General features: G+C 41.7%; 1 protein-coding gene across 1 annotated transcript in view; it reads right to left on the reverse strand.

The window, feature by feature from the left end:
* The window catches only part of focad (focadhesin), a 46,315-nt gene that overhangs the window by 14,743 nt on the left and 11,051 nt on the right, over positions 1-20,521 (reverse strand). Inside the window, exons 4-20 of the mRNA XM_061066400.1 lie at positions 19,264-19,418; positions 18,665-18,763; positions 13,780-13,881; positions 12,507-12,732; positions 11,037-11,246; positions 10,812-10,899; positions 10,117-10,310; positions 9,355-9,615; positions 5,018-5,122; positions 4,659-4,760; positions 4,427-4,554; positions 3,239-3,365; positions 2,562-2,696; positions 2,149-2,199; positions 1,641-1,724; positions 1,022-1,163; positions 268-456 (exon numbers count right to left, since the gene is read on the reverse strand). Coding sequence (XP_060922383.1) covers positions 268-456; positions 1,022-1,163; positions 1,641-1,724; positions 2,149-2,199; positions 2,562-2,696; positions 3,239-3,365; positions 4,427-4,554; positions 4,659-4,760; positions 5,018-5,122; positions 9,355-9,615; positions 10,117-10,310; positions 10,812-10,899; positions 11,037-11,246; positions 12,507-12,732; positions 13,780-13,881; positions 18,665-18,763; positions 19,264-19,418 — 2,398 coding nt within the window. The remainder of the gene's footprint in view (positions 1-267; positions 457-1,021; positions 1,164-1,640; positions 1,725-2,148; positions 2,200-2,561; positions 2,697-3,238; positions 3,366-4,426; positions 4,555-4,658; positions 4,761-5,017; positions 5,123-9,354; positions 9,616-10,116; positions 10,311-10,811; positions 10,900-11,036; positions 11,247-12,506; positions 12,733-13,779; positions 13,882-18,664; positions 18,764-19,263; positions 19,419-20,521) is intronic.

The following is a 20,521-nucleotide window of genomic DNA, read 5'->3' on the forward strand; positions in this document are numbered from 1 at the left end:
TTCACAAAGCAAAAGTGGGCATGTGGAAGGTAAAATCTGCACTTTAGGAGGCTTTAGTAAAAAATCTCAGATAAGTGACTTAAAAAGCTATTTGCTTATGGACGAGAGTCTCAAACACAGAGGAGAGAGTTCATGTGGCAAAATCAAGGAAACAAATATGAATACATCATCCAACATAAACAAAGGATAATCAACACGGCTACTCATGTCAACTGAAAGATGTAACACATTGGGCTTCACACAGGTAGAGCAGACGGATTGAATCACCTGCTAGTCCAGGCTTCAGCCCAGGCTGCTTGTTTTTCTCGTAGGTCTTCAGCATGAACGCGGGGATTCCAGCCACCGTTTTACCCTGGTCCGAACGCAGGTTCCCCCCCCTCAGGGCAGAGAAGTACACCCCCCGTGGCATCTTGCTCATCTCCTGCTTCACCAGGGATGTCAAGAATAGCTCGAAGGCTGAGAAGAAAAAGTGCATCAAGATAAATATCTGTATGGAGGAGTTAAACATTTAAGGTAAAACTATAGTGCCGTCAGTTACCTTTCTAGTATTGTAAGGTAAAAACAATGGCAATGGTAAAGAACAGCAAATATTCACACAATCCGTTCTCTGACACAAACCCTCACTGGCTTCCCATCATACACTGCAATTGTGTTTAATGGGGTGCCGGGCATAGCAGGAAACACTATGGCATCATCCTGGCGCATGATTTTTTAATAAATCAATCTATTAAATTGTACTTGTATAGCCCATATTCATGAAACATTGTCTCATAGGGCTTAAAACTGTGCAAACTCATTTGTCCTTATCCTCAGCAAGAGTCAGGAAAAATTACCAATAAACCCTATTAATAGGGTGAACCTCATGGAGCCACATGTGAGGGATCGCTCTCCCAGAAAAAACAGAAGTGCAAAAGATGCAGCAAAAACAAAATAACAATATTAACAACATTAATTAGAAGAAAGTTTTTAACATAATTGAAATGTATGAGGTATCTTTGAGCAGAGTTTCAGTGTTGTTCACCTGGGAGAACAGATACAGGAGTGAGAGCCATCAGTTTCACATAAGATGATCCTGGGATGGACAGATCCTTCTCCTCCTCCTCCTCCTTCTCCTCCCCTTTTTCATCCTCATCTTTTTCAGGGAGCTTTATAGCTGGCCTGGCCTTCACATGAGACAGAGGAGCAGCAGATACAACAAGACCATGTCAAAACAAGCTTAAAAGATCATTACGACTGTGACACATTTTAACAACTGCACGGTGAAGAGAAAAAAGTACATCTACCATGAATCTGCTGCTAATTTAATCAAATCACTCATCTTTAACTTAGTTTAGCCGGTGTTCTAAAGCTAAACAAACTCACGTTCACATTATTTACTGGTAAATTTGAATTTTTTTTCTACGATTTCAATGTCTTTTTTTAAGGTTGGACATTTTGATAATTCAATGTAAAACATCTTTTGGCCTTTTTTTACAAGGCACTATAATGTATAATATGATAATCATTTTTCACATAAATTGTCATATAATGCTTTGCATGTAATTCTAGGAAGGAAAAGCAGGTGATCCCTACGTGCAGAAATATAATTTACAGGCAAATCTTGATTAATAGACTCAAGAGATTGAAGCAGTGGTTCTTACTGCCTCAGGGAGGAGAATTATTGTGTGAGCCGCTTCAGGAAATTCTGCCAAAGCCTTGTAGCCACAGCTGGCCACCTCTGGATCCTGTCACAAACACACACACACACACACACACACACACACACACACAGAGTGGGTATGTCTCCTGGAGCAACAGGATTTAAATGATCATGTCTTCTGACCCAGTGTTGATATAAAGACCGTGATAAGTGCAGCTTCAAGAAAGTCTTTGCCTTTGTTAAACCTGTGGACATGTTTACTTCTGCCATTTTATTTCAATTTGGCAGATTTTTTTCAATTTCGTTTCTAGCATCAGCATTTTTGTAACCATCAAAATAAGAGACACAATATGTGGAGTTAAAGTAGAGAAAAAAGTTTTGCAAAATTGCATAAATCATGGCAAAAATATTCTACCTCAGAACACTTCCTCTATCTCTCTCTCTCTCTCTCACACACACACACACACACACACAGAGACACACACAGCAGATATCTTCAGTACACAGACCTTGCTCACAGCATAATTCCACAGAAAGCTGACCACCTCCTCTTTCAGTTTCTGAGAAAAAGATAAAAAAGAGTGTTTAAGTCAACTGTAACTTTCTTAGTTTCATCTTCTAATCGTGGCTCACAGAAAAGTCTGATATCCAACTATTAACATCTTCTCGACAGCCACTTATCCAATGGTCAGGGTGTAACTGGAATAGCAGTGTCGCGTAGAGTGTTTTAGATGAAAAACCTTGAGAAAACTATATACATGTCAACTAATGTCAAGAAAAAGACAGAACTACTTTAATTATGGATTACCAACATGTGGAAGCCCACATATACAAAAAGACACAAACACACAAACAAAAGCTCTGGACGTGCATTAAAGAATTATTAGAAAAAAAGGAACTTTTAATGTAATAGATCAGATACCTCATACTCTTCTGATTTAACAGTGAGCTGAGGAACCAGAGCCAGAAGCTCAGCTACAGCTTTGACCATCAGTGGACGGGATTCACAGCTGAGCTCTGGCCCGAGACGCCTCCATGTTGAGATGATGTCCACGACCTGGAAAATAAACCTAATTAAATTCTGTGGAATGCAGCTAATAATGATATTGGTAAAATCTCAGCTAAGGTTAGATCAGCTTATTGAAACAGTGTATACAGTTTGAAAACACAATACTAATTTAAAGTAGGATATAAGGAACAAGTTGTTCTGCACAGGTGCAACACAACTAACAGGAAACACACACACACAGTCTGGAGAACCATCCTATGGAAGCTGAATAAACAAATAAAAAAACAGCTTTTAGTACCCCACCTGTGAAACGAGCTTCCTGAATACATGCAGAAACGGTCTGCTCACTTCAACCAGGGCTTTAAAATATATTCTTTATGGCTAACCCAAAAATTACACTCATAATCTCTAGCCATTTATTATCTTGTTATTACTTTTGCTTTTATTGTCTTTCAAGTGCAAGTTTAATGCCTTTTTAATGTCCTATATCTGTAAAGCACTCTGAATTGCCTTTTGTTTTAAATGGTGCTATCCAAGCACAATGGTGTGTTGTGTGTGTGTCCGTGTGTGTGTGTGTGTGTGTGTCCGACCTCTGCCCGGCACAGCTCCTGTAGTCCTTGCAGGGCGAGAGCAGCTGGGGTTGCCATATCTGGTCTGGTGCACTGGTTCAGAGTTTGCGTAATAGCAGCCAACATGTCACCTCCATGCTGGTACGGCCTAACAGAAGCACACGCCCACACAGATCAGTGGTATTCAATTAAAATGAGGAGGTCCAGATAGAGAAAATGTATCATAATGTCTAACTGGCATTATGATTCAGTGCAATATATATTAAATATGAGATGGATCAACGTCTATGTGTTGTCAACAACTGACTATCAAGTCAAAGAAAGATAGAAAGTTAACAAAGCGATAATATTGTAATAATATTTACAATCAGGGGTAATAAAATATACGTGACATGAGAATCACGTAAAACAGGGTAAAAATGTGCAAAATAAAGTGCTTAATTTGAGAAAAAAGCTTATATAAAAAGGTTCAATTAAGTTTCCCAAATTCATCTTATTATAATCTCAACCCATCCTAACAACTGAACAGCTTAAATTGCTTCAATTCTCTTCCTTTCTTCTCCTCTTATGTCCAACCACAACTTTTCTTGTTCAGTGAGTTTTAGTTTGTCCTGCCAGGATTTAAAATCTGGGCTAGAGCTGTGTAGTATTCTTTCACATTGCTGCTTTTAACAATCGCCATGGTCTCGGATCATGAGTGTTTTTGATTAAACGTCTGTGGAATACACATGTTAGAGTCTTTCCAGTCTTGATTAAAAAAACTCTGTTCACTGTGTATGTTTCTCTTTATGGATCACACAATGTGAAGTGGCTTTCCTCACTGTTCTCTGTCTCACTTAACACTGTACATCCTTCCTCTTCTGCCTCTCCCCTTTTCGGTGAGACACACACGTATGGTCAGAATTTGATTTCACTGATTTGATCGGCTGAGTGACGTCACATAGTTGATTTACAGCGTATGCAATCGGTCTGTGAGTTTTCTGTGCCGCTAAACCAGTGTCGCCAAGTCTAAAAAACCTGCGCCAGTTATAATAAAAACAATCTCTCGATATTTGACAATTCCCAATGATTTATCTGTTACAGGTTTGGGTTTGATAAGGACAGCGTCTGTGTCCAAATCGGTCCACCTATAAATGACCCTGAACTAGACCCTAATGCCATGTAAGTACCACTTCATCATGTGTGTGCATGCATGTGTTGGTGTTCCACCTCTCTCTGCAGATGTCCCTGAGGCAGGCAGCCCTGGCCAGGATCTGCTCCCACTGGGCGTCCCTCCCCACCACCACCCTGCTGTCCTGCTGACCCAGCAGACGCTGCAGCTCCGGGTAAACCCGGTCCTTACAGGGAGGAATACACACGAGGTGTCAGTAAGACTAGGAAGGAAATATAAAGATGGTCTAAATATATGAATATCATATAGAGATCATTTACTATCACAGACCTGTTTCTTCCAGAGAGCAGTCATGAGGCGCATTGCCACCGCTCTCAGCTTGGGGGCGCTGGCCAGCATGTGGAGAGTCTGCAGCACCATGGGGACACAGAGCTGGAACATTCAAGCACATGGTGTGTGTTAGTGGATACGATTATCCAAAGATTTCTGCATATCCTCACATCTGCACATACAAGGATTCTTTTGTTTTGTATTTTCTGAATAAGAACTACACTCTAATAAGAATCAGAATCTTCAAAGAGGATGCATGAATTGAATAATGGTGGTATGTGGAGAGGAAAGAGATGTGGAAGTGCAGTGGTTTATATTGCCATGTCATCTTCATTGTAAAGGCCAGAGGTGCTCGGTACCTTGTGAGTCCCGAGGTTTGGCAGGCAGTTGAGCACAGCATGAGCCACGTTTGGATTCTTGTCCTTCCCCAGTTTGAACAACAGAACAGGGATGAGGGAGGGGACCTGCACACACAAACCCACTTGTTCAGACAAAGGAAACATCAAAATTAAACCGGGGAAGGATTCTCCAGGAGCCTCCTAAATCCCAATACGCTATATTTGTAAACCAGCGTCTTCCATCCATCAATTATATCTATTAGTGTTGCGATGGGAACAGGAGCCAATTACAGTCAACACAATACAAGAGAGGCAAGGTTGCCATCTTAATTTTCAATACCCCCCCCCCCCCAAAAAAAAAGGTCCTTTGTCCTGGAGTTGAAGGGATTCAAGACTTTTCCTTTAGCCTGTGGTTTACTGGCACTTCAGTTTTTTCTTCACTTACTCGTTACATTTTTCTGTTAAATCATTTTCAGTTACAGGTCTTATATCAAGGTTGACAATTTCTCTGTTTCTTATGTACTGCATTCAAAAAATCTATATATTTCCTCAGAGAAGGTGTTAAAGATTCAAAGTGATGAACCCACGGGGAAATATCAAACAACTCTTTGGCTCAGTGGAGCTTTACAGCCTCTTAAAGCTCATTGTTTAGGATTGTGTGGTCAGTACAGTCACGGGCAGCTGAGAAAGCCAATGTCCACTACTGCTCTGCACCAGACAACAGTCAGAAAAGGTAAGCAACAAGCGTGAACCCTCAGAGCTTTTAGCAGGAGTCGGTGGAGACTAAACAAGAGCAAAAATGAAAATACAAGACTTAATATTCATCAGAGACTTAAAATGAATGTTAATATTGCTCTGTCTGCTGGATGTGTATATGGCCAGATGTTTGCTTAGTTTATGAGGAGGATAATATGCCAGTGTTGTATTTACAATCCTTTTAACTGCATTGACTTCCATTCACTGTGGCTGGTCTAACCAAAACCTTTTCCCTATAACCTTAGCTTTGACCAACTAATGCTGAACCCCTAAATTTAACCTAACCACATTTACCAGGACATAGAACCCGGCTTCGGTCTCCATGAGGTCTACTTGTGCTGACACGATCAGTTTTTATGCTGGAAGGGGTCTTTAAGAGGTAACAAAATTGAGTGCACAAACAGACACACACATTAAATAGCAGTTTAAATAATAAAGAGAATAATATTTACTGATGCACGTGTGCACACGCACACAGACTGGTATGTTTATGTACAGAGACCAGCAGGTTGAGCTGTGGAGACTGCATCAAGGTATAGAGATTTACCACCCCAGGTTATGGGCTCTCCCCCCTCCCTTTTCCCTGATGGTCTGACCCTCGGTCATGGTCTGCTGAGCCCCCCGCTCATTTCAGCTCACAACACTCTGGTCAATGAAATCCTTACAGACACAAGTTGGAATGAGGAGCCACGCAGGGTTAACACTACATAATTCCCTTTAGTGCTGGTGTCAAAAAACAAACTAGTCAGGGTCCTTGGAAACATGCAGCAAACATCTCCGCAGTGCCACAGCCTTAAATTAACAAAATGCACTTACTGCTGCCCTGCATCTTGGCTGTTGCATAGCAACCATTTCACCTGCACGGCTCGAGAGGAAGAGGGAGGGGCAGAGAGGAAGGAAACTGGGGATTTTTCATCAAGTTGAATCCCTGAAAGGTATGCTACTGATACTAAATCAATGAAATGATTTTCTAACACATCATAATACAAACTTAAGAATATATTGTTCTTAAAGTTCGATTAGTTTTGTTACTGGCACCATCTCCTGTAACAAAGAGACACTGCAGATGTGCTTGGAGTGCTTGTGGTTGCCAGAAGGCAGATGTGTAGGGATGTGATACCGTGAGGAGGGAAATTCAATGGATTCAAATATGCCAATAACCTTCTACCAACACATTAAACGACTGCACAAAGAGGCACTCTGGGAGCAATTAGACCAGCGGGGGGAATATTCCGAGGCGTCTAACAAGCCCGAGTAATGAGGAGCCCATAACACCATGTGATATTTCACATCATCTTCTGGAGCTAGTGACTCCATTTACAGTCCCACAGGGCCACAGGGTAGTCTGTCAGTTTAAACCTCTATCTCTCTCTCTCTCTCTCTTTCTCTCTGTCTTTATACAACTGCTGAACATCCAGCAGCTGAAGGCAGGTGAGGGCTGAATTTTAAAGTTAATATCAATAGCAAATTATGTCCAAGGAATGTAAGAATACCTACCAAACTCAAAGATTTAAAAAGATATTTTATCCATTCTGAACCACTAGGTCACCTTTTCTCCCTACTTTCCTTTCTGACTCCTGTATGTGATAGAACAGAGTATCTTGCCCAGGGTCAGCATGTGGACTGGAGAAGCCAGGCATCGAACCAGCGACTTGCTGGTCAGTGGAAAACCCACATAGTGCATTTGTTGTTTCTTCATTTAGAGAAAATATACCGTCCAGACTGCTGAATGCGGTCACGGCAGCGGATTTAACAGAACTCATCAGCGGCAGCCATATTGGTCGTTTTGTGTCTTAGCTCCGTCATTTATTTGTTATATTGTTTCCAATTGTCTGTTATGTGTCCAGTTGTTAGTAAGATTATTGCTCACATGAGGAATAAAGAAGCACAAGTTAAGCACATATCAGGGCGGCACAGTGGAGCAGTCGTCTCACAACAGATTCCATGGTTTTTCTACGTGGAGTTTGCATGCTCTCCCCTGGTCAATGTGGGGTTTCCCTCTGTATGCTGGATCCCTTCCACAGACATGCAGGTTAATTAGCTGCTTCAAAATTGCCAGTACATGGAAGTGTTAAAACATGTGTCAGGCCTGTGATATCCAGTGAGATCCCAATGTCTTGCATAAATGGGATTGGCTCCAGTCTGCTCTCTGTGACCCTCAAAGCATAAGGGGTGTAAGAAATGAATGGATGGATACAGACCTAGTTTAATGAATCCCTATGAGCTCTGCCACTACGTTAATCTGTATATTAAACTTGTTATCTTGATCCCCTTTTCCACTGGTCAAATAACCCACTAACACCTGATAACATCTGGCTTTTGTCGGCAGTGGGAATAAATTCAATCATCAATCACTCTCGGGTTCAATGACTATACAGCAGACATGGGGTTTTATCGGCTCCGATCAGCAGTGATGAAAACGTGACACCCGGGTGAACGCATTAATTTGGCAAGACAGCAGGGGGGGGGGCAGAGGCAAACTCTTCTACTAGCAATGGTGAAGGAGTTTAACAACTTATTTTAGGTGGTTTAAAACCCTTGGTTATTGGTATCTTAGCAGATAGCTTGCTTACAAATAAGCAGTGTGTAACTAACACTTATCACGATAATAATTACAGTAGTTCCCTTTAATAAAACTGGACTTAATGTAAAAAATCTGCAGAAAGTGCAGCTTTTCATTGAGGTTGTGTGAATTGAAAACAACAACAGATATGTTTCTACTGACCTTTTAACCTACTGCACTTTTAAGTATGCATTACTGATTGTATGATGTCTCTTTGTTGCTGATCTACACAATAATGACAAATGATGCCTAATTGTTTGTTTTTGTTTCTTGATGGTTATCTTGAACTGACCATGGGTGTTTAGAGTGGCAGTTCTGTAAGTCACTCTTATTCAAAAAGAGGTCTGTGAAGGATTTTTCCTTCTTTAGGTCTTGAGGTGATATCGGGGAGTGTTTCCACATGTCACTTACAAGCGAGAGCTAGAAGTAATAATTCTCTCTCTGTCACTAAAATAGCTGAAGAATCCAGCAGTTGAAAAAAGTCTCAGGGTTTGATTTCATGAACCTCAATTAACCACGGCAAAACATCAGCTATTATTAAATTGTTATTATTAATAATGTGTGTGTAGATATTTCCCGTTCAAACCTGAATATAGCTTATATTTTGACCTTTGTATAATTCTAAATATATTCACTTTTCCTCTTATTTATTTTAGATTTCCAAGTCTCAGAGAAAACTGGCTGTATTGTCTGCAGCAGCATAATGAACAAAGGTTTGTAATTGACGTACACTGTAATGTCTTTTTCACTTCCCTGCTTTTGCTTCCACTAAGCCCAATTATCCATACAAACAATCAGATCTGTCCCAACACATATCACCAACTTTTACATATTCAGATGACGCAAGTATTTGGGTTCATGCTTGATGTATTTTTAAAAGGCGAGAAAAGCAGGACATTACTCATTTGTTTTGTTTTTAGGTGTATTTTAGTTTTTTTTAAGTACCGTGGTCAAATATTTAGTCTGTTTAAAAGCTTATGAGGACAACTTTAAGTTGAGGTGTCGCCTCGTAATGAACTGAGCCGTGTGGATTAGCTACCTGGCAGGGGTCGGCTGCAGCGAAGGCCTGGCTTGCGTCCAAAGCCAGCTGGCAGACGTCTTCCCGGCCCGTGAGGATGAGATAGGTCACAATGAGGGTGAGAGAGCAGGGCAGGCGCTGGGTGGACGACACGGCCGAGCGAACAGACAGCAGCCATTCAGTGGCCAGAGCTGGATCATCTGCAACTTTACGCAGTATGGAGAGAGCCACGCTGAGCTCACTGTACCAGGAGCTGAGAGGAAGAGCCAATGGTGGACAAGGCTGAAGAGAAGAGGATGAAAGAGTAAAATTTGAACATTCCTTGATGCAAATAAGTACAATTCTACACTTCAACCTCCCATATCTCAGAATTGTAAATGAATATGAAAATGGAAAATCTGAATGACAGCAGGTACATGTATTTGGAGTTCCTTCCATCTAAAGTGAGGACGTGAAGAGGATTTTTAAAAAATACGATAAAAAGTGTTTAAGAAACAACAGTTTGGAAACAATACAGAAACAGGAGTCCTCTGTCGACAGCAAAACTAGCAACGTCTTCTACCTTTCCTCCTTATTCTTTCACTGTCTGCCTTTTTTTCTCATGCCGTTTCATTTAAAGCCATAATTCAAATTTTCCCAACATATCCTGCGATTGATTTGTTGTAACTGACTGCACCTGATCCTGTGTAAATGTGTGAGAGGCTGGACTGTGGCGAACAAAGATATTTCGCCCAGAGACAAAAACACATTTGTCTGTAACCAATGACAACTGCTCAGCGTTACCTGTCGGGGTTTATTCGTCTGCTTGCTGACGCTGCGGAGCAGGCTGTGTGCCAGGCTGTGGTTGAGTTTGTGTGTCCTCCGATCAGCCAGAGGCTCAGTGAGTTCTGCACAGGACAGCAGCTGCAGCACAGGAAGAACCAGGACTGGACTCAACCAGGGCGACAGCTCAGCCGGCTCAGGAGCCAAACTCAGCGCTGACAAGAAGACATCAAGAACAAATCTCATAAGTCAATAGTCAGTACTTTTCTAGTCTTCATGACCACTCAAAGTTTTGCCATCCACTCATTCACACTAACATTCACACAGAGCATCTATTCATACTGAAGCACTTTCTCTATCATACATCACCCGTGCACTGGGTTTACTATCTTGCCCAAGGACACTTTGGAACGTGGAGAAGGGGAGACAGGGATCAAACTGACGACCTTCTAGTTCATGGACAACCCGCTCTATCCCCTGAGCCACCGTTGCCCAGTTAGCACTCTCTTGGCAGATACATTTCTAACACGAATGCTATAATTCTGCTGGTTAGCTCGTGACTGACATTATCAAAGATAATTATTTTTACTGTTGTGATAATATTGCACAATTTCAAACTCATTGCTGCGAGTATTATAATCCTCTGTGCAGTGATAAGATGTGTCACCCTTCGCCGCTCAAAAGACACAAATTCATTTAGCTGAAGACAGTTTTACCCAGAGTGAGCAGGCTGGTCTGCTGAGCTGCAGGGGCCTCGAGCAGGAGCAGGGCCACACCCATCATCAGCTCGTCCAATGGCAGCTCCTACACATTACAAAATAACTTCAGACAGTGACGGTACTCATTCTGAACACACTACCAGTTGAGACAGTGATATTTATAGCTGGGTCCAAACAATTATCATAAATTCTGGATTATGAGAGCGATCGTTGCAATGTCACCTGTTGGCAGGCGGGCAGGAGCTGCAGCAGCAGCTTGAGAAGCGGCCGACAGTCTCTGTTTAACCTGAGGCAGCGCTGACAGGCACACAGCAGCTGCAGGAGAAGCCGGGCTCTCTCAGTCCTCCACTGCTCCTCCGGGGCCCGAAGGAGAACCTGTAGCAGAGCGTTGATAAATCCACACAGCTCCAGCACCGCCTCCACGCTGTTTACCTGTCAGCACAGAAAGAACACCTCCATAACCAGATCAGACAAAACTAGAAATGATGGTCAAGCTTTATTTATCGGCCAATAATTCCACAAAAAGGTTCTCTTCACTCAACATTTTTTCTCGGGGCAATTCTTAAAACTACAATATTGTATCTGGCATCCTTTTAGTTGTTTTAATGGCATGAGATTTGTTTGAAGAAAATCACTGCTTTTTTTCAAGATGATTTTTGAAACTTCCACTGGGAGTCACCAAATTTGGAGATTCTTAAAGCCTACACCCGAGTGCTTTTAAGTGGTAATGGAAAAGGTTTTTTAAACAAATAAATAATAATAATTATACCATTAATGTTTAAATCGGTTCCCTATAAAAGTCACTTTGATTTTGCCATGCTTTTCTAGCCACCAGGTGCGAAATCTCTCTGGGATTCTGACGGCTCAATTTACAGCACAAAAGAAGTGCATCTGCTGTTGCTCAACCAGAAGAGGAAGATGATAATGCTTTTGTTTCCCCTGGTAGCTATCACTAGCTTTCCCCAGATAGCAGAGACAGGGAATCCACTGGAGTAGCTTTGGAAACTACATGGAAAAATAACTGTTGTCAGGGGAGGCAAAGGAAAATATTTAGAGGAAGAAGGAGGTTCAAAACCAATGTATTATTGGAGCTTTATTAGTTTTACCAACCTTTGTCCAAGCATTGAGAACAGAGAATGAGTTGGTCTTTGCTGCAGCAGATTATTTTGTTAATTCAGAAGAACTGAGCAGATTTCATTTGTTGATTCTACAAAATAAAACTTGTTAATTCTCGCAGGATTTTGAGGTATCATTGTTTTTTAGTTTCATCAAAACCAAATCATAAAAGACAACTGTACCATCAACCTCCGTAGCAAGTGCTGTCAGTAATACCACTGTGAAATGCTAGGTGACACTTAGAAATTAATCTGTTTCCGCTCTCCCTGGAAAGTTTTCATAATTAGCAATATTTGAGAGATGCCATTAAACTGATGATACAAATCCCCCAAAAATATCATTAAAAAGCACCAGTGTTTTTTCAAAAAAGTAAGAGACAGACTGCATTGTTATTATTAAGGCTGGTGCAATTGTTTAAAACCAAGTTTAATTTTGAATTCAGTAAATGTTCTGTCGACACAGGTGATGTGACTAAGAGGAAACCTTTCGCTTCTCGCTTTACTTCAACAAACCAATCAAAACAAACTCTCGTGAATAACTGACTGAATGCACACGATTCCACCATCCCTGCGTCACCTGCATACGTGGAACCAGCTGGCAGAGGAGGTGCAGCAGGCTGTCGGACACCGTGCAGGGCTTCTCCTCCTCCTTTGCCTGGAGGACCGATGCAGCTCCTGGATGTACGGAGAGCAGCACCCGCAGGAGACTGTGTCGGAGGAGGGCGTGCTGGGGCTGCTGCTGAGGTTCACAGTACAGATACTGCAGGAAGGGGGCCAGCATGGTAATGTAGGCTGGTTCATTTCTGTGGTGCATATATAAACATAATGAGACATAATCAGTAGCATCACATAACGTTGGCTTATATCAATCAATGCACTGCTCGGCTGGTGTCAGACCAAGTAAAGATGCTGGAGCAAATCTTAATGAAAGGAGCACCCATACATTCAAACCTGTAAAAAAAAAAAAAAAAAAAAAAAATCCTTTAAAAGCTTTTCTGTCAGACACCTTAAAATAAGTGCTGCTGCATTCACTCATAACCTGGTCATGCCTCAGTGGAGGTCTTTGACTGAGAGCCTGCATATGCAGATGCTCTTTTCATTAAACCTCGTGAAAAATAGGAGGTATTCTATACCCTCAAACAGTGACCAAGTTCTTTTATTCCTCAACAGGCCTCGGTTTGATAAATATAATTGGTCATATTGCAGTTGGAGGGTCTGCTTTTGATCTGCTCCAGTTTGCCCATTACGTTGTTAATACAAACAGAACACTTCCTGTAACAGTTTCTGATTATTTCAGACCACAGAAACCCTTAGTTTTATTGTGAAACCATTCCAGATGTACAATATGCAACCACAGTGAGACGACAAAGCAAAGTAAATCACCACTGTACCACCATCAGTATGTAGTGTTGAAAATAGCCTGATTATACTGTTGAACTTATTAAAGTGGTAGAAATTTGTCTTTTGCAGTAAAGACCAAATATTATCTGTGTGTGCGTCCTCCTCTTCAAAAATTCCAATTTAAATGTGCACTGTAACTTGGTCTGTCTTTTTTTAAGATAAAAATAATAAAATATTTTAGTAATTTAAATCTTATTATACAACTGTAGGAAAAAAAAATCTTAATATTGCATGGATGCTGTTCTTAAATAAGAACAAATCCCAGATAAGGAAACATTGGTGAATGTTAGAATATTTTCCATACTGTAGGTGCTGTGGGTCGTATCTGTATGTATTTGTCATTAATGCACAATAACAGCTACCAGTGGTGTGATGAGTGATTTGGGATGGAGACTCTGAAAGGTATTGACTGAAGGAGTGGGAGACTCGAGGCCTCTGTTGCGGCTGACCTGTCAGCAGCCTGCTGAATGAAATCATCCATCTCCAGCAGCAGCACTGGCCAGCAGTCCACTCGGTTCTCCAGGGCCGTGATGTACGGGTGAGGGCTGTTCCTGTAAAACAACAGGACACAGCAAAGAGCATATTCACACCACAGACAGATCCAGTGTCCCAGGTCTGATTTCATTCTCGTGCATGTGACCGACGTTACCAGATTGTGTCAGGTAAAAAGATAAGTAATCACTCGAGTTACTACCATTCACTCTGAGGGGAGCATGAATGCTAAATGTTAAAAAGGTGTGTCGAAGTAATTTGGGGACCTTGACCCTTAAGAGACATCATAATATACAGTAGCAAACTTTAAAATAAGTTTTATAAAGGGAACATTTTGACCTGACAACAATAAAACAACAGGTTTCATCCTCTAGCGACCATAAACCATGTTCACGGAAGCCATTCATGCTCAGGCTGGAAAGCTCAAAGGAGAATAGTGTTGTAAAGCTTAGGTCCAGGTTTATATAAACACAGAGCATGTGACAAACAGCTGAAAAGACAAAGTATGAAAACAGAGGACCATTTTTCAAGTTGAAACAATACATGTGATAGTGTGACACCATTATGTGAAAGTAGTCTACGGATTTCTGGTAATGGTCATATCATGGAAAACCATTACCCTTCTTGATTAAAGCCCCCTTCGTCTTGAATGGCTTGTCAGTGGATAGCATCTCTTAGCCCTTAAACAAATAACATTTTAATAAGTATTTTCCAAAGACTTTGTTTCCTAAACAGACATGTTTTCAATTCATGTCAATATACCATGGAAAACAATTTTAGATTTGATTGATTTGCCTAAGATTTACTATATGTATATAATTGTGCTGTGGAAACTATGGAAACATATTTTTGTTTATCATTTGTAGCTTTTCAAATTTAATACATATCACAAGTTTTTATTTTCGTATGTGACTCAAAGGCTGATTTATAAAACATCTTAGTTCTAAGCACATGAAAAAATAGTTTTTTTTCCTCGTATTTATGGAAGGATAAACAAACATATATAAACCCTTTCTGTAAAAAAATATCAATAAATAAAAATAACATTGACTCCAACACTAATGTTTACATGTCAGTTGAGGCTATTGATTCAAACAGTGCATCTACTTAGATAGTGCCTAATTTGGACATATAAACATAACATTTCAGACAAATTAATAACAAGAAGAAAATAACTGCAAAGGGAAGTTTATGTTTCTGACAATTAAATAGGACTTAAAAATAGACCCCTAACCCTAACCCTAAAATCCTCAGTCCCACCTGTACCAGGCTTTCAGTCTCGAGCTTTCCTGTGAGTATGAACGATAGCCTCCATTATTCTTGAATATATGCAAACCCATTAGGTCCAGACAAAACACTGGGGTCAAATCCAAGGTGAAGTGTGAGCGTATTGTTAAGAATCCAGCTCACAGACAGGCCAGAGGTTACCTAAGAGGTTCAGCGTGTTGGGGGGTGGACACCACCATCAGCTCCACTTAACCAGTGTGTTCCATCAATCATCATGTTTAGGTGTGGGAGGGAAGTTCAGTGACTGAGCTTGTCTGTGCCTGTGGCAGCCTGCAGTAAGAGCTGGATTCCTGTCTTCCCGGATAACACCACATGAATATGGTGTTATCTGTCTGACCATCTCTAACCCCCCCCCCCCCCCCCCCGCCCCGCCGCCTCCTCAGGTTCCCCGTGGCCGTCTCAAACCTTCGGCTTCAATACAACTCCCATCCATCAGCCTCTCACACCGTTCACTACTTTTCAGCCGCCACACAAAGGAAGAGGCAGGAAGGGAAGACAGAGACCTCCCTCCTTTTGGTTCAACTCCAAGTTCACAGCTGAATAAAAGTGCTGGCAGACAAATGAGCCAGGTAGAATCTATTGAAACGCCGAGCTTCCTGTGGATGTCTGCAGGTTACACCGATCTCTTAGGGGAAGCTGGGGTTGGACAACAGACCTGATTCATTATCTGACAGCATGACAGCAGGCAAACACAATTAAAATATCTTCTTGTTTCTAATCTTTTAATTCTTTGAACCACCAGGAAGTTAAGATCTAAATGAAAAGCATAAGTATGTATTTTAAAAGCCCAACTTTTGTGTTGACTAAGGCTGATTACCAAATAAAATTCTCATCCTTGATTTGTTAAAGGTTCAGTGTGTAGAATTTTGTGACATCTAGCTGTGAAGTTGCATGTTGCAGCTGAACCCCCCTCACCTCACCCTCCCCTTCCAAACATGAAAGAGATCCTGTAGTAGCCTCAGTTGTCATAAAAACTTAAAAGGTGTTTAGTTTGTCCAGTTTACAAAACTGTAAAAAACATGGCGGCCTCCGTAGAGAGGACACACTCCTGATGTAAATATAAAGTATTTAAATATAAAGAGTTTCATTCTAGGGTAAAGTTGCTTTGGATAAAAGCGTCAGCTAAATGCCATGTAATGTAATGTAATTTAAAGTTAATAATTCATACAATTTAGATGATTACACACTAGTAAAAACTTCACTTGGATTTTGTATATTACATTTCTGCCAATAGATCCCTTTCACCTAAATTGTACACACTGGACCTTTAATATTTTCAAGATGCAGCTCACCCAATGTATATACAGAATGAGAGGGTGACGTTCCAGACTGGGTATGAACCAGAGCATCTTTGAAACAATGTTTGTGTTTTCCGGCTGCAGATGAACACGGCAGAGTTCATTTAGAAAGTGTCACAGTTACATACAGTAGTTTGTCCAGAAAGCCACAAAATGTTTTGATTTGTAAAATGTCTGACTCAGAGCCAGAACTGACCTGGTTTCTGACTGTAGCCTTATTAAATATGTTTAGGTCAAGAAAGTTTACCAATATCAGCTGATATACTGCATTGATATTAAAACTTTGTAACAGTCAAATATTGATAAAGGCATTTCTCAGCCTAGTCAGGTAACTATGGAGTGGAGACAAAGGATTGTCTATTCAAAGTTGAGTTTCTGTGTGTGACCTCTTCTTTGTCTGTTTAGCTGCGAGTGATATTCTGGCTCAAGCTATTTACCTAGGCTTATTATAAACCAACCAAAATACGTGGTACCTTCTTTAAAACGTTCCAAAGAACTAAGGCTTTATCAGCATAGCAATTGGGAACTTTATTTCATTTCAAATGTGCGATGACCTTGTCACTGTACTTGAGCAGGCAGGCCAGGGACACAGAGTATCTGGGAAAGCCTGCAGGGGACAACAAGGGACAACTTCACGACTACAGCTAGATCAACATCACATGAGAAATGAGCTGGTGTGGCGGACTGAGCCCTGAACCTTCCCTGATCCTGCTGGGTGCTGAAGTGGCTCAGAGTCTCCGTGGCAGATTGCACAGGGCAGCGGCAAGCAGACGGTCAACAATGGGCACCAGTGTGCATCCTCCATTAATCCCGCAGCATTTACAGTTACCCAGCAGTGCCAGGTCCAACAACCAATGGTGGGCCAGACTGCCAGGCCAACGGCGCCACCCTGCTGCCCACAACACATTCATCTTCCCACCGGGGAGGTAGAGACCGCCAGACAGACGCAGACAGCAGAGACAGCGATGAAGACAGAATGAGAAAGAAAAGGACAATGGGAAGGAAGGAGCAAGAGAAAGAAGGGATAGAGCTGTGGAGAAAGAGAGGTTAGGAGGGATCAAACAGAGAGAGGGAGGAGAGGGTGGCAGAGGTAGAGGAAAGAAAACATGTAGAAGGAGGGAGGAAGGGAAACATGGGGGGGGGAAGAAAAAGAAAACAGACAAAGCAGCTCAGTCTTTTTATCACCCGCTGTAACTGATTAAGGAGGCCCCAGGATCTTGGCAGAGGTGCAGATATAAGGGTGGAGGAGGAGGAGGAGGAGGAGGAGGAGGAGGAGGAGGAGGAGGAGGAGGAGGAGGAGGAGGAGGAGGAGGCGGCTGCGTACAGGCTTCAGCAGGAGCACAGAGCGGCACTATATCAGGACTGAGGATATCCATCTACTCTGTATAGTATCTATCTGTATTGTCAAGTTTCACCTGTTCTCTTTTGCACTGAAAACCCCAACAGTAACAAAGGCATACACTTATACTGTTTCACCAAACAGCTGAAATGTGGTTATTGGAATTGGTAAAGAATTCTGACAGGGCAGGTCAAACAATCAGGCAGCTTAACAAGCTAACAATTAGACAGACTATCTAAACCAAATAATGAGAAAACAAATAAATGGCACCAATTATCCTTCATTCATTCATTCATGAAAGGTGTGACATCTGATTCTTCAATAGTATTTTAAGAAATTGGCTTATTTGGTTTCTGAGCGTGAAAGTAGAAGATCAACACCAATTAATCAATCTCATGGCCTCCAAGTGCAACACTTAACAGACATAGTTAGCCGAGCTTAGCGTAAAATATGTAAGCATGCAATCTCCAAAGAAAATTTGAAGCTAACTGGTTTGGTTTGGCTTAAATGAGCTAACCTTTATCCGAACTTTATCTAACCCTGAAGCCAAAAAACATAGCTATTAAAGATTTATATATTTTTTTACGTTGCAGCAAAGAAACTGGAATTATACTGTATGTGCATGTTTTTGTTACATTTTAGGACCTTTTCCAGCACACATACTGACCTTGTCAGAACCAGCAGACCTCATGGGGACCAAACCCTGGTCCTAATGAGGAAAAACTTTATTTCTCAGGTCGTGGTTAATGTTAGGCGTAAGATGTGAATTGTTAAGGCTCGGCATGAATGGGTTGCGGGGGGAGTGTGTGTGTGTGTGTGTGTTGTGCATTAATGGGTTGAGCTTAGCTACCCCATGTGTGTGCACAGCTTAACATGCTACAAAGAATATCAATACAAAATCATATGACAGCGACAGACCTGATGGAGTAAGGACAGGCGAAGTGGGATTCTCGGTCTCTCTGGTCTGCTTGCATCTGTAGTAGCTGTCCGATGACCTTTATAAGCCCCTGGACATTTCTGTTCACAGTTCAAGTACAAAAACACGAAACAGAAGAAGGTTATCAAATCAAAAAGGAATAATTTGAGAAGAACAGTAATGTTTTTTCTTTGTTCTCTGGAGAAAGCTGAGAGAATTCTAAGAGCTGAAGTTAGGACATGGTTAGTGCAGCTTAGCAAAACTAATGGAAAGCTAGCACAGTACATGTCTAATGTAAAAAAAAACTACTTCTACTAAAATCGCAATCTCAATCTCCCCAATAATAGTATAACCCTAACCCTAAGAAGAGCAAAACAAAATGTTGTGCTTTTACTTTGAGGAAAATTGATCTAACAGGAAGTCATTATGTGAACGTTGTTGCTATGGAAGAGATCTTCACCCGCAGACAGACATTTGTGGAATCAGTAGTTAGAGATCATCTTTAGAATTGAAGAACCCAGTATTGTCAGTACATTAATGGGAATTTCCCTTTTGTAAAGGATCATGCGATCGAGACCGGGTGTGGGTGTGTTTGGTGTACCTGGCAGAGGGCAGGAGGTTGAGGACACAGTTGAGGATGTAGTACAGGTCTGCGTGGCCCTGGTCCACCAGCAGCACCACGGCATCACAGCAGGACGAGCGCACCAGAGCACAGTCACTGCAGCACTGCTGCCACAGAGCCTCCAGCGCCGGGCCCTGATCCACACAACAACACAGTCAACCAAGGTCTACATAAACTCCTGATCAAAATCTTAAGACCAGTTAAAAAATTGCATGAATTTGCATTTTGCACTGTTGAATCTTAGGAAGGTTCTAAGTAGAGTTTCAAAATGCAAAAAGAAGAAATGGGAACAAGAGCCCAAAAGTTGTGAGCAGTCAATTTATTGAAAACAACAATTTAACTGAAGTAGGCTGTCCATCAGCTGATCAAAAGTTTAAGACCACAGCTCAAAAAAAAAAAAAAAAACCTCCTAAAACAGGAATTAAAGTGTCAAAAACTGACTCAGTAATGAGTAGCTCCACCATTATTGTTGATCACTTCAAAAATTCGTTTTGGCATGCTTGATGCAAGTGTTTCCAAAAGGCTAGTGCGAATGTTGCGCCAAGTGGTGAAGATGGCTTCACGAAGGGAATCCAGTGTCTGGAACTGAAGTCCATTTTTGTAAACTTCCCTTGCCATCCATCCCCAAATGTTCTCAATTGGATTAAGATCAGGGGAACACGCAGGATGGTCCAAAAGAGTGATGTTATTCTCCTGGAAAAAAGTCTTGGTCAGATGGGCATTGTGAATTGGAGTGTTGTCCTGCTGAAAAACCCAGTCGTTACCACACAGACGAGGGCCCTCAGTCATGAGGGATGCCCGCTGCAACATCTCCACATAGCCAGCTGCTGTTTGACGCCCCTGCAGAACCTGGAGCTCCATTGTTCCATTGAAGGAAAAAGCACCCCAGATCATGATGGTGCCCCCTCCACTGTGCCGCGTAGAAAACATCTCAGGTGGCATCTCCTTGTCATGCCAGTAACGTTGGAAGCCATCAGGACCATCAAGGTTAAATTTTTTCTCGTCAGAGAATAAAAATTTCTTCCACCTTTGAATGTCCCATGTTTGGTGCTCCCTTGCAAAGTCTAAATGGGCAATTTTGTGGCGTTGAAGGAGACGTGGCCTTTGAAGACGTTTCTTGTTTTTGAAGCCCGTCCTTCGCAGATGCCTTCTGATGGTTATTGGGCTGCAGTCAGCACCAGTAATGGCCTTAATTTGGGACGAGGATCGTCCCGTGTCTTGACGGACAGCCATTCGG

This window comes from Limanda limanda, chromosome 22, assembly GCF_963576545.1.
Source record: "Limanda limanda chromosome 22, fLimLim1.1, whole genome shotgun sequence".
In the NCBI taxonomy this organism is placed as follows: Eukaryota; Metazoa; Chordata; class Actinopteri; order Pleuronectiformes; family Pleuronectidae; genus Limanda; species Limanda limanda.